Source organism: Prionailurus viverrinus, chromosome A2, assembly GCF_022837055.1.
Source record: "Prionailurus viverrinus isolate Anna chromosome A2, UM_Priviv_1.0, whole genome shotgun sequence".
NCBI lineage: Eukaryota > Metazoa > Chordata > Mammalia > Carnivora > Felidae > Prionailurus > Prionailurus viverrinus.
In genome coordinates, this window is record NC_062562.1 from 127,024,354 (window position 1) to 127,041,110 (window position 16,757).

At 44.8% G+C, this 16,757-nt stretch overlaps 1 protein-coding gene across 1 annotated transcript in view; it reads left to right on the forward strand.

Moving 5' to 3' along the window:
• EEPD1 (endonuclease/exonuclease/phosphatase family domain containing 1) overlaps nt 1–16,757 on the forward strand; it is a 113,372-nt gene that overhangs the window by 58,806 nt on the left and 37,809 nt on the right. Inside the window, exon 3 of the mRNA XM_047850822.1 lies at nt 10,883–10,934. Within this exon, the coding sequence (XP_047706778.1) occupies nt 10,883–10,934 (52 nt within the window). The remainder of the gene's footprint in view (nt 1–10,882; nt 10,935–16,757) is intronic.

Genomic DNA, 16,757 nt, shown 5'->3' on the forward strand with positions numbered 1-16,757 from the left:
GGAGCCCTGAAGAGCCAGATCTGACTGAGGGAGATGGGTGTCTTTTGAATATTTTTCCCCACGTGGGGCATGAAGAACCCTGCACTTTGAGGAAGAGCCAGTCTTTCCATTTACTGAGCAAGCCAATTGCTAAAAACAAGAGACCAGACATTATCCTGCCCTTCAGAGACCCATCTCTGGAAGGTTTGGCTGAGATAGCCATTATGACACAGAAAAATAACAAAAACTCGCAGGCCAGCAAAAACTGAGAAAGACTGACAAATGGCAGAATCTTGGAGGCCTCAACCAATGACAGTGATGAGGCAGACAGTGCTGGTCTCAGGGAGCCTTTCTGGGACATTGCTTATGACACAAAGGGTCACCAAGAGGAGACCCCTCCTCACCACCCCCCCGACCCCTGCCTGAAAAAAAGTGAGAAAGTAATTTATACCTTTTTCATCGTTAGTTTCTGACTCATGCACTCAAAGCAAATTCCAACTGGTTAGCCTTTCTTTGCCATCCTCAGTTACTGGCCTCATATGTGGGCCCTTGTAGAGCCATCTCTTTGGGTTTTTTTCCCCCATTGCCAAGTAGAGAAAGAAAACATCAGACTGACCAGATGGGAAATAGGGGGAAACTGGCATGAATTCAGTGCATTCTAGTAAATCTACTCCCCAAAAGCAAAGTGCTACAGGCAAGGTGCCCTGACAGCTGCACATGCTGGCAGACAGGATGCTTCCGATCTTGGATTGATTGAGAGTCTCAGAGGAGGAGGTGAACCTCACTAGAGTGAAGGTTCTGAGCTGGCTGGGAGCTATGCCCTCAGCCAGTCCCCTTCCATAGCAGGTCTGAGGAGGAGATTCATCCTTTACACAGAGGGGCAGAAAACAGAACCATTGTCAGTCTGCTCATAATGTCTGTTGAAAATCAATCACTGGTCAGGACAAATTTCTCCTTATTTATGGGTGAATAAGACAAAAAAGGACTTTGTGGAGAAGTCCGGCAGAACAGAATAAAGACAGCAGCTTCGGAAGACCCAGAAAATCATCTATAGCAGGCCACAAAGTACAGTTTTGGGGAAATGTGTGGCATCCTTAGCATACTCCAAAAAGACATGGCCTCTCTCGAACAGGGGCAGAAAAACATAAGGAAAGTATGTGTTGATGGGAAAGGGCAACAGAAATAAAGTTTTAAAAAGTGATGGAGTAAATAAGGAAAGGGTTTTGAGGAAACAAAATCCAACAACAGGAGTATAAAGAGTATTAATGTGTGGTAGGCTGCATAATGACCCCCAAAAGATATCCATATCCTAATTCCTGGAACCTGTAAATGTTATTACCTTATGGGGCAAAAAAAGACTTTCCAGATGTGATTAAGTTAAGGATCTTGAAAGATGGGGAGATTACACTGAATTGTCCTAAGTGCAGTCACAAATGTCCTTAAGAGACAGGCAGGGGGACATTTGATAGAAGAGAAGGCATTGTGGTCATGGAGATGGAGACACATCACGGACGCTGGCAACCATCGGAAGCTGGAAGAGGCAAAGAATACATGCCCCTCTAGAGCCTCCAGAGGGATTGGGGCTGCTCTGACCCCTTGATTTCTGTTTAGTAATACTGATTTGAGATTTCTGGCCTCCAGAACGGTGAGAGAAGAAATGTGTGTGGTGTTAAGTCACTAACTTTGTGACAATTTGTTAGAGCAGCCCCAGAAAACTAATACAAGTGCTATGGGAAATCAAATCAGTGATGTGAGTTATTGGGGGGGGGGGGGACTTTGAGAAATCATTCTGGAAAATACAAGAAAGAAAAAGAAAAAGAAGAGACAAGGTTATAGATGTAGAAAACCAAACCGATAGCCCATATTCAGATTGTTGGTGCTGGTGATTACAGAGATCAGTGATCTGGCATCAGCTACCTCCCAGAGCTACGTAGAGACTGGGTGTGAGAATTAGGCGCTGGCTCACCACATTCTGAACATTGTCATGGAAAAGAGGCCCCCATCTGGGCATAGCCTGGGAAACACAGGGAATAACAAGGATGAAGGGGGATGGGGAAGTTAACAAGAATCCAAACAGGGAAAAGAGTAACAAAAATCAGGTTGACTTTAGGCTTGTTCTTTGTAATAGAGAATCTATGTCTATGGAAGCTGTTGGAAGATTAGAACACTGAGAGTTTTGTTTTGTCTTGTTTTGAATTCAGGGATTTTCCCAGCCCCTCTATCACTCCTCCCCAGGTGGGTTCTGTAAATAGGACACATTAAAAGTTCTTCTGATTATCAAGTAAGTTTGCAAACCATCTATGCAGTTTGGGTAGTTATGTTGTAACCCAACAATTTCACACTCAGCTGAGTTGTCTTTTCTGTATGAAGCTGATCAGAAAGACATTCTCGGACATGCAGGGGCTTGGAAAACATATAAACATGTTCCTTTATTATTTTTTTAAATTTATTTTTTATTTTAGAAAGAGAAGAGCATGAGTGGGAGAGAGGGGCAGAGGGAGAGAGAGAGAGAGAGAAGGAGAGAGAGAGAGAGAGAGAGCACGCGCGTCCAAAGCAGGCTGCATGCTCAGTACAGAGCCCAACGTGGGCTTGATCCCACAACCCTGCGATCATGACCTGAGCCTAAATCAAGAGCCAAATGCTCAATTGACTGAGCCACCCAGGGGCTCCTACTTTAAAATTTACTTTAAAGATATGTTGTAGAAGTTCGGGAAATAAAACAAAATACTGCTCAGGAAGAGGTAGCACAAGCCCAGGAATCAGTAGACGTAGAGAGCAATTTAAATTATTATTTTAAGTCTGGTTATCAAGCAAATATGAGTGTCAGAAATTGTCCTTAAGAAGAGCTATAGAATGGAACAATGACAAAGTGACCTTGCCTGAGAAGTAAACTGTAGCCTATTGTTAAATGACATCAAAAGGAGAGCAGGAGATAAAGGTTTGTTGCGCTTGTCTAGAAATGGGTTGGTAGCACAAAAAAGCTGTTTCTTTCTTTATTCTGATCTTTAGAGGAGTATTAATAGCTAAAGAAAGGCTCTGAACAATATTAGTACCAATATCCACCACTGATGGTAGTTTACCCTGAGCTAAGCAGTGTGCTAAATACTTCTCCTGTGTCATCTCTGGTCAAGGTCACAGGGGTGGATGCCAGGTCCCTTCCCTGCCTCCCACTTACTATTCTTAAAGTTCCTTAAGCTTGTACACCAGGGAGACTGACTGCAGAGCCCTTCCCTAATCCCCCACACTAATATGAAAACTTAAAGGTACACACTGGGAGATCCAAAAAAAAAAAAAAAAAAAGTTCTAGAACTACTCAAACCTAGGAAGTAGAAAAGGATCATAAAATAGACCCTGCAAAAATTATCAAGAGATTTTAAAAAGCAGAAAATGTACAGGGTGCTTCCTTTAACTTCAGTGCAGTAGAATTATAGAAAATACAAAATGATAAAATTTGAATCCCAATTACTTAGAGATAGAAAAATACAATCCAAAGAACCGTGGGCTCCAATAAGAGACCCAAATTGCAACTGTAGATTTGGTGGAAGGTAACAAGGAAGGTACATAATGAAATTTGAAACAAAGACGAATATTTACATAGAGAAAAATTCATGGCTTTTATATAAGACATATAAATATGAATACCCCACTCAAGAAGGTAAATAGAGAAACAAAAGAAAACAGTAGACATTTGGAGAAAGGAATTAATGAAGGTAAATGTTGACCTACTTAATTAGGAAAAAAAAAGGTAGGATTGATGAATCCTGGAGGTATTTTTTCCAAAAGACCAACAAAGTAGACTGATTTCTCACAAATCTAATTTTTTAAATGAGAAAAAATATTTACATGCATTAAAGAACCAGGAAGAGGACATAAGGACAGAAGCAGAGGTTGTTTTTAAGTTAAGAGTGATGGTTAGTACCATTCTGTGCTCAAAATCTGAAAATCTGAATGGTTTGGTCAATATGCTAAGAAGTTTGTAAGAAATAGAAATTACTGTAATTGATTCAAGCAGTTGAAAACCTAAATAGCACAGAAACCATGAGACTGTCATCAGAGAAGTTTCCTGCCCACCGTTTGGCAGACCACTTTTTTCAGACCTGCCAAGAACAGCTACCCAAGCTAAATACCACATAGATTGATCTGGTGCTGATGTTCTAGTTCAGTGCCTGGCTTTGGAAAGGAAGGATGAGATGGCGAGCAGGTGCTTGGCGGCGACTGGAGGAGATGCTGAAGAGGACATATCTGAGAAAAGCAGTGCCTTCCCTGAGAGCCTGCCTTCTCCCTGCGGCCTGTTGTCACTAATATCCAGAGGCGGATGTCTGCTGTGTTTGCCCAGCCCTGAGCTAATGGTGGGAGAAAATAAAGCATCAGGGAAAACAAGTCTGCATCTAACATCCATGGCCTCTTCTAAAATTTGATGACCAATAGAGAGCTCTCCCTTACTTTGTTCAGGGGAAGTTAGTGTGGAGCCTTCCTTCAAAGAAAAAGGAGAAGCATTCAGACAACTGGGTTGACATAGTTTCTGTTCCTAAGTGGCTCCCATGCCCTGTGGGGGGACATGTGGATAGTGAGTCGTCATTACCTGTGGCCACTGGCTGCGACTCCACCTCCTCTCCCGATTCTGCTCTTCGGACCCCTGTCCCTTGCTGGAAGGCTGCCTGCAGTGTCCTTTCTGCTGTCACGGAGATTCAGATGCTGAAGACGCAAGCGGAAACCCCTCCTTCACTTGTCTGGCTCCCTGTCCCAGAGACAATTTGGGCTGGTATGCCGGGTGCAGAGCTCAGATCTCACTGCCTCCACTCTTGTCCCCACCCTGACCTGACCCGATCCCAAGTCATTCACACCAGAGCCATTTTTATACCTTTATTGGGCATCTTGAGTGTCTTGGGCCCTCTACAACACCACTGCCCTAGCTCATCCCAGGGGCACCTGGTTGGCTCAGTCAGTTAAGCAATTGACTCTTGATATTGGCTCAGGTGGTGATCTCACAGTGGTGGGATTGAGGCCCAAGTCCGGCTCTGCACTGAGCATGGAGCCTGCTTGGAATTCTCTCTCTCCCTCTGCCCCTCCTCTGCTTGCGCTCTGTCTGTCTCTCTCTCTCTCTCTCTCAAACTAAAAAAAAAAAAAAAAAAAAAAAAAAAAAAGGTGCGGTCCAAACTCCTTAATGTGGCTTAACAAACCCTCTAAGCAGGCTTGGCCTCACTTGTTTCTGCAGAATCATCTTTCAGCATCTATCCCACCCTCCCCTGCCCCTGTGTTCCCTGGTCTGTGTTCAGTCTTGGGGTGGCGGTGGGCCATGTTCACTCTGTCCCCCGGTTCCTTGGCTCATGCTTTTCCTCCCACTCGACCTCTCAGCCTTGCAAGCCTGTAGGCATTGGTCTAGAAGTCACTTCCCAGGGACCTGCCAGCTTTGTGTAATGCCCTTCCAAAGGGCCTTATGGCATCCTTGAGAGTGCTCGTCTTGTGGCTGATGTACATACCTGGTTCCTCCATTACACTCAGGAGTTTGAAGGCAGATGCTGTGCTTGCTCATCACGGAATCCCCAGCGCCCATAGTGCCTGGTGCATAATACATAACCCTTAAATATTTTATCCATGTGGTGGGTGGATGGCTCCACCATATTATATATCCATCCTTTATTCATTTATCGAATGCTGCTGTGTCTCGTGCACTATCATGTGTCACTTCACAAATGCAGTGGAAACTCCGTGCCAAAATCCTCAGAGAAAGGGAGCTGGAGTGAATTCTTGATTCTGATGCCCCTTCAGGCTATAATCTGTTCTGGCTACATGAGTTTCTGCATAGTTGGGAGCTGTCCTTTAAGTGTTTTTATAGCACCCATAGAGCTATCTGTCTTTTATCTTATCTGCCTCTTATCTGCCTTTTCGGGGCCATCAAGGTTCATTCTGCAGTCCTAAGCCACCCGAGACTGCAGAGGTGCCCTCCAGCTTCTGTCTCTTCAACTTTACTGCTTTTCTTCCCTGCTTTTGGTGTCACCTGGCACTTTCCCCATTGCCACCTCTAGTTCCTTGATAGACCGCACTGTACCAGGCTCTATCCAGCTGAATAAGACCTTGCCCTCAATTACCTTACTCCTCGTAGCTTAGTTAAACAAACATTAATTGCATGCATTCTAGGTCTAAGTGTCGTCCATTTAGACTTCAGAACTTGTCCATAAAGTTGTCATTTTTCTAAGTAAATCGCCACTGCCAGCTGCATTTGTTATTTACCTCTGTTCTCAATGGAGTGCAGAAAAAGAAATTGTATGTCATTCCATCTGATGGGAGCCCTGCTGTTTTCAGAGGATGCTGGCCAAGCCCCAGGCAGCCCAACAGATATGTCCTCTTTAGTCCAGCTCTGCCGGTCCACAGAAGCAGGAGAGTCTCAGGGACACATCTCCCCAGCACATGCCCAAGCAGAATCCTAGCCTCTTTGAGGGCAGAGACAGTATGTGTTCATCTCTGCCACCGTGGTGCCTGGCAGTTTCTGAAATATAGGCGGTATTCAATATACATTCATGGAAGTAGCAAAAGGATAGAAGGAGGGAGAGGAGGAAGAAGGGAGAGAGGGAGGGAGGAATAAAACAGACTGAGAGGGGCACCTGGGTGGCTCAGTCGGTTAAGCATCTGACTTCAGCTCAGGTCATGATCTTGGGATTCGTGGGTTAGAGCCCAGTGTCAGGCTCTGTGCTGACAGCTCGGAGCTTGGAGCCTGCTTCTGATTCTGTGTCTCCCTCTCTCTGCCCCTTCCAAATAAATAAACATTAAGAAAAATTAAAAAAAAAAAAACAGACTGAGAGATGAGGCTAAGAAATGCCAGTTGGAGGATTTGGTAAAAGGGTTTGTTGCTCCTTGGTATGAGTGACATTTCATCCCAGGGACTATCTGATGTGTTAGAAGAATCTGATACCATAAATACTGAAATAAATACCCCAAACTTGGAGAGTTTCCAATAAAGTAAGAAAAAACATTAGGAATAGTTATATAACAGGAAGCATCTCATATACTCTTAAAGACTACAGCTCTAAGGAGGAAAAAAGCCCCACAGCTCCCTGAAGAAATCCCATGTTACAAGCCGCTGTAGCATTCACTTACTAGCATGTGTTCTTTCCATTTTGAAACTCAAGCCGTATGGATTTGAGTGTCCTTTCACCTTCTCTCCATCTTTTCTCCCCCTGCCCGTAAAGCAATCTCATCTCACGGTGCTGCATTTTAGTAGTGTGGGGATGCCCCTGTTTTTTTTCTGACCCGTCCATATGTTAATACCCTTTGGTATTAGTTTTAGAGTAGATGTTAAATCAGTGTAATCTCATGTGCCAACCTGAGTAGATTGGTTGTGCCTCACTGGAGTGTTGAGAAGGATCCTGAACCTGTGTCTAAGTTAAATGGGGCAGGGTTTATGGAAAGAGGTGGAGAGGGTTGGGGAGGGGCGATAGGCATGCCACATATTTGCCACCCCCATTCAAGAGCAAAGGAAGGCAATGAGAACAGGAATCCTTCAGGCTTTGACTTAAATGAGAATCCATTGATTTTTTTTTTTTTTTTTGAGCGAGAGTGGCGGGGGAGGGGCAGAGGGAGAGAGAGAGAAACTTAAGCAGGCTCCACACTCATTGCAGAGCCCAATGCAGGACTTGATCCCATGACCCTGGGATTATGACCTGAGCTGAAATCAAGAGTTGGACACTCAACTGACTGAGCTACCCAGGCGCCCCTGTTTTAATTTCATTTTCCTGTAGAGCCTGAAACTGTTGATTTTCAGCTCATGTTCTACAGTTGCTTGAGGGCAGTATCTTTGCAAGCAGAGAGGAAAAGAGAGCTGAAGATCTTAACAGTGTTTAAACCTTTCCTCTACTCGGTGGATGTCTGATATCTGATCTGGAGTCAGACTTCATAGCCAGGGATAAGGGCAGGAACAAGAGACCACTGAAAAATTTCCTCTGGTAGAAATATTTTCCAGTGCTTATTTCAGAAGCAATTTAAGCTTCTGAAACTTGAGCTGCAACTGGAAATCCCTAACCCAGCATGTAAGTCGCCATCCAAATTGGTGGCCTGGAATTTAGATTCATGTGTTGGGAATCAGAATGTGCTGAGGAGTAGCCAGTGACTTTGACCGGCCACCAGGCACGCCCCATTAATGGCAGGCATTTGCACAGGAATGTTGTGCCTGTCACCAAGGGAAAACACACATAGTATTCTTGTTTGAGGCATTCTGTTTCAGAGGGAGAAACTAAGGCCTGGCCAGTAGATCCAAGCTGGAATGGGTCAGCTGTAATATCGACTGGGCCCTGCTAGTCGGTCAGTGAATGTTCCTTGAGTGCTTTCCACGTGCCAGTGATAGACATTGCAAATGTAGTAGTGAAAAAACCCTCGAGCCCCCAGGTGCCAGGAGCTTCCATGCTGCTTGGAAAGAGACAAGCAAGAGCACCCCAAGAAATAAATGCTTTAAGAGATCAGCAAGTGTACTGAAGAAAATAAAATGTGATCATCAGGGACACTGCTTGACCTCGGTGTCCAGAGAATGCTGCTTAGAGGACATGGCCTTCACATCTGGCCCGGAATGACACAATATACCAGCGTCAGTGTTGGAAAGATCTTGCGCAAGACCCAAGCCAGACAAACAACAAAACTAATGTCCAAGAGATGAAGGAGAGTCAGTGTGGTTGGAGCAGAGGGAATGCCCAGAGTCCTCTGAGCTCCTATATTTGCTAAATTGTTAGCAGTGGTCATAGTGTCTTATAAGCTTTAAAACTTTTATTGTGCTTCTTGGAGTTGCTTTTATGTAAACCATTGCATTTGGTTGGATGTGTTTGCTTAGTCATATGGAGATACTGTAAAGAATTCTGGGGGCGCCTGGGTGGCTCAGTCAGTTAAGCATCCAACTTCAGCTCAGGTCATGATCTCACAGTTCCTGGGTTTGAGCCCCGCATCAGGCCTCTATGCTGACAGCTCAGAGCCTGGAGCCTGCTTCAGGTTCTGTGTCTCCCTTGCTCTCTGCCCCATCCCCCACTTGCACTCTCTATTTCTCTGTCTCTCAAAAATGAATAAATGTTAAAAAAAATTTTAAAAAAAGAATTCTGTAAATTAAGGTGAATCTTAACATGAGCATGACCCCCTTGGAGGGAGGCTCCTGGTACAGGTGGGCAGTGGGGACATTTCTACTCCGGAAAACCCATGCAGGTTAGCTGGAGGTAGAGAACACAGTGGCCAGTGGCCATAAACAGATGAGCTCAGTGGGGAGGGAGCGTCATGTACCATCGGAAGCTGGCCCACTCTCTGAACAATCTCAGTGAGCTCTCATGCTTCCTTCCATGTACTGATGAGTCCATGTACTGATGAGTCCTTCCATGTGTCCACAGACATGTCAAAAGCAGCATGCCATGAGGGAAAGATATCTTCCCTGTAAATCCTGCATCCACTTCTGAATTCTCTCATCTGAGTTGCTGGCTACAGCTCTGGCCCCTAAACTGGAAACGGGCGGGTTGTGTACACTCCACACCCCTACTCTAGGCTTGGTGCCTTTGCCTCTGCTGTCCCTCTGTGGGTCGCCTTTCTCCCAGGTCAAGGCTAGCCAGACCCTCCTCCAGGAAGCCTTCCTTGTTCTCTGCCAGGGCCAGGCTTCTCTCTGCATCTTGGCCTGTCTACTTGGTACCCTGCACATTGTATTCTGACTGTGGTCTGACTGTGGCCTCCAAGAGGCTGTGAGCTCCTCCTGGGCTGGGACCATGTCCCAGTCCTGGGTACCCTCGGCCACCCACATATTGTAGGGCTTGATCACTGTGTGGTAAACAGATGAGCAGCTGAGCCGTCCATGTTTATAAGCAGCGAATTTAGCTGTTGGCTTGTTATCATCAAAAGGACATCGAGGGAAGACTAATTTTAAACATGGGCAACTGTTTTCTTCTTTATATTCCTCTGAATTTGTTCATATTCCTTACATGAAGCCGCTGTCATGATTTTTAGAATTTTTTTGGTGAAATGTACATAACATAAAATTTATTAATTTAACCATGTATAGGCATGCATCTTAGTACATCTATATCAATGTGCAGCCATCACCGCCATCGATCTTCAGAACTTTTTGGTCATCCCCGACTGAAACCCTGTACCCACTAAACAACAGCCCCCCTTTCTCTCCTCCCCCGTCCCTGGTAACCACCATTCTACTTTCTGTCTCTTTGAATTTGACTACTCTAGGTATCTGATATAAGTGGAATCATAACAATACTTGTCCTTCTGTGTCTGGCTTTTCATTCAGCATAATGTCTTCAAGGTTCCTCTATGTTATAGCATGGGCCAGAATTTCCTTCTTTTTAAGGCTGAATAATAATTCCATTGCATACAGGGTCACCTGGGTGACTCAGTCAGTTGAGCGTCTGACTTCGGCTTAGGTCATGATCTCAAAGTTCATGAGTTTGAGCCCCACATCAGGCTCACTGTCAGCTCAGAGCCTACTTCGGATCTTTCTGCCCCTCCCCTGCTCACATTTGCTCTTAAAAATAGAATAAACATTAAAAAGAAATAATCCTATTGCATGTATACACCATATTTGTTTATCCATGCATCCATTGATGGACATTTCAGTTGTTTCTACCTTTTGGCTGTTGTGACTAATGCCTCTATGAACATGGGTGTGCAAGTATCTGTTCCAGTTCCTATTTTCAACTCTTTTGGGTATGTGCCCAGAAGTGAAATTTCTGGATCATATGATGAAATCAGCTGTACAATTTAGAAATATTTTTAATAGTTCTGAATTGGTTATTTCAGTTCAAAGCAGAGGTTGATTTTAGATGGGACTAAGCAGAAATGCAGGCTGACACGTCAAACTTTTGTTCTCGGGACTTGGCTGATGCTTGGTGACGTGAAATGATTTGTTCTCAAGTGTGGTTTCCATTTTTTCTTACAGCATCAAGCTTCTAGCTGTGCAGGAACTACTTGACAGAGAGGCCCTGGAAAAGGTAAATACTTTGTTCTTTCTACCCCACGTTCACAAACTTAGAGCGGAGTGCCACACGCAGGAAAAATTCAGCTTCCTGTCGCCAGAGACAGCACTTACTGCAGAGTGGCTCTGTTAGTTTGTGTTCTTAACAGTGAGAGAACCATGCAGAATTTTCACCAAACTCCCCACATTGCTCACATCCTGTTACAAACTCAGCCTTGCAAGGCTCCTTCAGGGTTGTGTGACAGCAGGGACTCGCCATGTAGGCTTTCTGTTCCTCTTAACACCGTGCAATGGGCCAGACTCCATGCTGGCCGCCGCATATCATTTCTGCTTGTGGCTGTTGCCATCTGGGCTTACGGACGGTAGAATGGAGGCCCAGCAAAGTTAGGTAACTTGCCCAAGGAAAATTAGCTAAGTGGCAGAGTAAAGATTTGAACCTCTTGGTTCCATTTCCGAAATCAGTGCTTCTGTTCGGCAGGCAAGTTCACGAGTTTGATCTTTCTAGGCTGTTTGTGAAGATTAGCAAATTCCCTCCGCACCTGAAACTTCAGTTTCACTGTGTTCTGGAAGAGATATCCAGTGTCTCAGCTTTCTGTGATCAAGCCAAGCACACATCTGGGGATCCTTTGCCAGTTATGAGTTCAAGTTCTATGCACATGGTGGTGCAGGCTCTGGAAAACAGATTGGGCAAGGCCAAGGGCCAGCCCATGGGCCTCCCAACTCATACCAAGTGGCTCTCCTGGGGCACCTCAGACTCTTCCTCAGTATGTAGCTATGTGCAGTAATTAGAATCTATAATGTTAACATAAAAGAAAGTGGTTAGAGATATAAACAGTGAAGCAATATTATTGTATTTATAGAATTTTAAATGTTTGGATTGGCGGTCAGTCTGCTGGTTGGCATGAAAACAAAGTGTTTAAGCACCAAGCAGTGATGTGAGGGGAGGGGATGCTGAGCTCTGGCTCTGAATGTAACATTCCTTCAGCCTCATTTTCATCACAGGGATAATGCTGCCTGCCTGACCTCAGAGAGGCACCACGAGAACCAAATGAGTTGGTGTTGTGGAAGGGCTTTCTAAATGCCAAAGCACTCGACTCATATTAATTCTTAATTACTTGTATTAATTCTTAATAGACATCCAGCCATTAAAACGTATGAGGTCCAGCTCGAAAAGGCATCCTTGGGCCAAATGACAATGTTGGATGTGGATTGTAGATTAAAGTATTAGATCAACGTGAACTTTTCCCGGAGTCGATGACTAGTACGTGTAAGAGAATGGACTTATTCTTAGGAATTATACACTGGGGTATTTCGGAATCAAGGGGTGTGCTGTTTATAACTTATTCTCCAATGATTCAGAACAAAATAGTGGAGATCTATGTGTGCATATGTGAGCCAGAGGGAGAAAGAGCAAGCATAAATGATAAAGCAAATGGGGCGGAGTGCAGGCGGGTGGCCCTTCCGGGTGAAGGAGTATATGAAGATTCTTTGTATGTTCTTGAAACCTTGTAAAAGTGCGCTCTCCAAAAACAGTTTTTCTTCTCAGTATTCTCTACAGTTTTTTGTTTGTGTGTTTGTTTGTTTTACTCTTCAGTTAGGGAAACTGCAGAAACCATCCGACAAAGCTCATAAACATGTGGAGTCTGTGTGCTAAGGTGTATCAGTATAATAAAAACACAGGCAACGATTAGGTCTTTAATGCTGTGTTAATATTCAGTTTGGAGAAGCCGCACGGGCAAGCCAATTTGGGGTGCTAACTGCTTGTGGAATATAGCAGAGAAGGGGGTCAGGGCTTGCTGTGGGGGGTAGCAGTGCTGCCCTGAGGGTTAAGTGTTGAGGCTGCTGTGAAGAGGGGTGTATAATGTGCAGCTCAAGCAGCCTGGGCCCAGAGCCTGCCTCCTCCTTCCTCACTGGGGTGTCTTGGGTTAGTAACCCTCTTGTGCTTCAGTTTCTCAGTCTATAACGTGGAAATCTTTATAATCCCCAGTTCACAGAGGTTTTGAAAAGATGAAGTTACGTCAATGTGAAGGACTTAACTCTGTGCCCGGGGCTCAGTGATCCCCATAAGTTACTGGCTACACGCATTATTTCCCCATCTCCTCCTCCTTCCCGTTTCTCACCAAGGCTGATGATGGTTTTGAATTGTTCCCCTATCTCCATACATGACAAGTGGAAAGATTTACAAGATGGTCCAAATATGCACAGAGGCAGGGTGGGAGCCAAGTTCACTTAGTGTCCTTCTTCCTTCCATCTTTCCTTTGTTCATTCGTTCATTCATTCATTTATACTACGGGCCTCTGTTGAGCTTTCTATGTGCCAGACAAGTAGGAAAGAAACATTGTAAGTTTATTTATTTTTGAGAGAGAGAGAGCCAGAGTGCCAGCCGAGGAGGGCAGAGAGAAAGAGACAGAATCTGAAGCAGGCTCCGGGCTCTGAGCTGTCAGCACAGAGCCCAACGCAGGGCTCGAGCCCACGAACTATGAGATCGTGATCTGAGCCAAAGTGGGACGCTTAACTGACTGAGCCACCCAGGTGCCCCCAAGTAGGAAACATTTTGAGGAAAGTCCAGAAACAGCCAGTTGACACGAGCTTGGTAGTCAGTGGCACTTTGAGTGACACATAGTATATTACCTGCCATGGTACCATCTTCTGCAGCAAGATTGGCCCAGTTCATATGCTGGAATAAGGTACGTTCCCAAAGAGGTGACATATGGATTCTCATCCACTTGGATAAGTTAAAGAACCACCAAGAAGAGTTCTTAGTAAGCGGGAGAGCTTTGCTACCCCAAGTGTGATCTGTAGATCAGCAGCGTCTGAAGCTTATTAGAAAGGCAGAATCTCAGTCTCTACCCAGACACCGGAATCAGTCTGCATTCTTTTTTTTTAGTGTTTATTTCTTTTGAGAGAGAGAGAAAGAAAGAGAGAGAGAGCGTGTGAACAGGGGGGAGGGGCAGAGAGAGAAGAGAGAGAATCCCAAGCAGTTTCTGTGCTATCACTGTGGAGCCCGACATGGGGCTAGATCTCACAACTATGGTACCATGATCCGAGCTGAAATCAAGAGTCAGACACTTCACTGAGCCACCCAGGCGCCCCCAGAATCAGTCTGCATTCGAACAAGACCCATTGAGTTGTGCGCACTGAAGTCCAAGAAGTTGTCCTGAGGAGAATCATTCATTGTCACCATCTCTGCTATCGACTAGTCCATCTTAATAGAGAACTTCTGCGGTGTCACACTTTTGCTTCTGTGGCCAATTAAGCTCTGTTTTTTCTTTTCACACCAAAAGAGAATTAAACATCATTCTATTGGTAAGAACCCGGTTTTTATCTTTAGTTTTCCTGCTTCTTCCTTTCATTTAGAAAATAGTCTTAATTTATTTATTTATATTTTTTAAGTGTTTATTTTTTGAGAGAGAGAGAGAGAGAGAGTGAGCAGGGGAGGAGTAGAGAGAGAAGGGGACACAGAATCGGAAGCAGGCTCCAGGCTCTGAGCTGTCAGCACAGAGCCTGACGTGGGGCTCGAGCCCACGAATTGTGGGATCATGACCTGAGCTTAAGTCAGATGCTTAACTGACTGAGCCACCCAGGCACCCTGTCTTATTTAATTTAATAGGTAGAGCCAGAAAGGCCTCAGTGAGACACATCCTACAAACCTCAAACCTCTTCGACTATCTTCACCGCTGGGCTTCCAATGGCAATCTGCTTTTGGGGTTTGCGATTACTGGACTCCTGAGATCCCGCCATGGTGGAACTAGTCACCTCCAGGCACAGTCCCAAGAATGGGAACCCGTTACCTGAATGCCTTTCTCTTGTAAGATATAAGCTATTGAGGGGTCATTTCCCTCACAGGTACTTGCAGGTTCAATATGACCAGTAAAATAATCATATTATGTAAAACATAATATAAAAGGCAGAAGAGAAGCAGCAGTGTTTTGGAGTGTCCTAGCCAGTAAGATTTCTAGTGCTTTTTCTCCCTAATAGTGCATTATGGTCTTTGTATTTTAGCTTCAAATTTGCCTGGCTTCTACTTCCCCTGGTTTGAGGTAGAAAGCCTGTCTGTCGTAAAAGTGCCAAGGCTTTCCTGGCTTCTGCAGCACACAGGGCCAGCTCAGGGGAGGCTCTCTTATGGAAGAGCTGAGATCGCCTCCCAGCCTCGCCCCTGTTTGGCTGTTGGACCTGGCAGAGGACCTTCTTTGGATCCCCTTTCTTTACATAAAACTGATCTCTCTGGTTCCTTCCCACCCTAAAACTCTTGGGTTTTATTTTCTCAGTTGATCCCTGATCCCATTGTGAAGAGGGGAAATTCTTTTTCTCATACCCTGTTTTCTAGTATTTTCTCTACTTCCCAGTGGGTTTCGGGGCCTCTATGTTTCATGTGCCCTACTCACCATTAAAACACACTTTCTGGGGAGAAGCGATGGTGAGTTCATGCCCAGTGACCCTTGCACACAGAGCAGTAGGCTTCTAGTTTTTGCTTCTTCTAATATTATTTGTCTTAAGTGCAGTAGATTGGGGTGGAGGTTGGGGACCCCGGGTAGGATAAGGTCTCTCAATTTCTCTTCTCTAAAGATACTACATTAAGCCATTTCCTGGACAAGTGACAGTCATTTGTCATTTATGTAGAAAATAAGCTATTGGGGCACTTGGGTGACTCACTTGGTTAAGCGTCTGACTCTTGGTTTCAGCTCAGGCCATGATCTCACAGTTTCATGTGTTCAAACCCTGTATCAGGCTCTGTGCTGACAGTGCAGAGCCTGCTTGGGATCTCTCTCCCTCTCCCTCTGCCCCTCCCCTGCTCACACTGTCTCTGTCTCTCTCAAAATTAAATAAATAAATTTAAAACTTAAAAATAAACTTAAAAAAATCTATAAGCCATACAATTAATAAGCTAAGTTTCTCTACCAATTTTTTGTCTTAAAAAACCTTGGAACCATGGGAAGATTATTTAATTTGCATAAATGTCAGGACATGTGACATTTCTCTGATAAATGTTTTGGATTTAGATGGGCTTTGTCATCAAGCATCTATCAGGTGCCAAGAGCAAGGACTTGCTCTGAGAAGGATGCACACCATCCCGTTCTCTGTGTTCTCTTTGCTTTAAGTGTGAGATGCTTTTGTTTTTCTGAACTTAAGGCACACAGATTTGTTTCCCAGGCTCTATAAACAGGCCCATCTAATGCCTTTCAATGTGGCATTGCATGAAAGGAAATAAAAATATTGGTACAGCTTGATTTAGTAAGATCATTTTTCAATGACCCTTTCAAATAGCATCCTGCAAAGTTGCAAACAATAGCTTGGCCGTTTGCTCCAGCTGGAGTCACCCTCTTACTGGACGGGCCAGCGGGCAGAGCACCGGCCGACCCAACCCAGGATCCAAGTCTGCCTGAAAAGCTGCCTGTGTGAGGCTCAGGCCACCCAGCTCATGACCATTGCCCGTGTTATCCCTACCCCAGCCTCTACAGGCCATGACTCAGCCATTAATCACAAGCTGACTGAGTCCCGTGCTGTGTCTCCTGGAACCCTGGTTCCGAGGGTCCATAGACTGGGGTTGAATCCAGCTCTGACATTTACCAGCTAGGAGATCTCTTGGGCAAGTTATTGATCAGACTTGGTTTCTTTTTTAACGTGAGTGGAGATCACAGTAATACCTACCTCACTGAGATTTTTTTATGAGAATTAAACAAGACAGTATATGAGTTAAAAGAGTTTTTGTAGGGAATAAGCATCAGAGCAATGGTAGCTAATGCTGTCCCTGCTACTGATGTCATCCCTGGTGTCGTCGTCGTGATCATCATCATCATCACTGATACCTCTTTCTCCTCCTTTTTGGAGAAGCCCGACT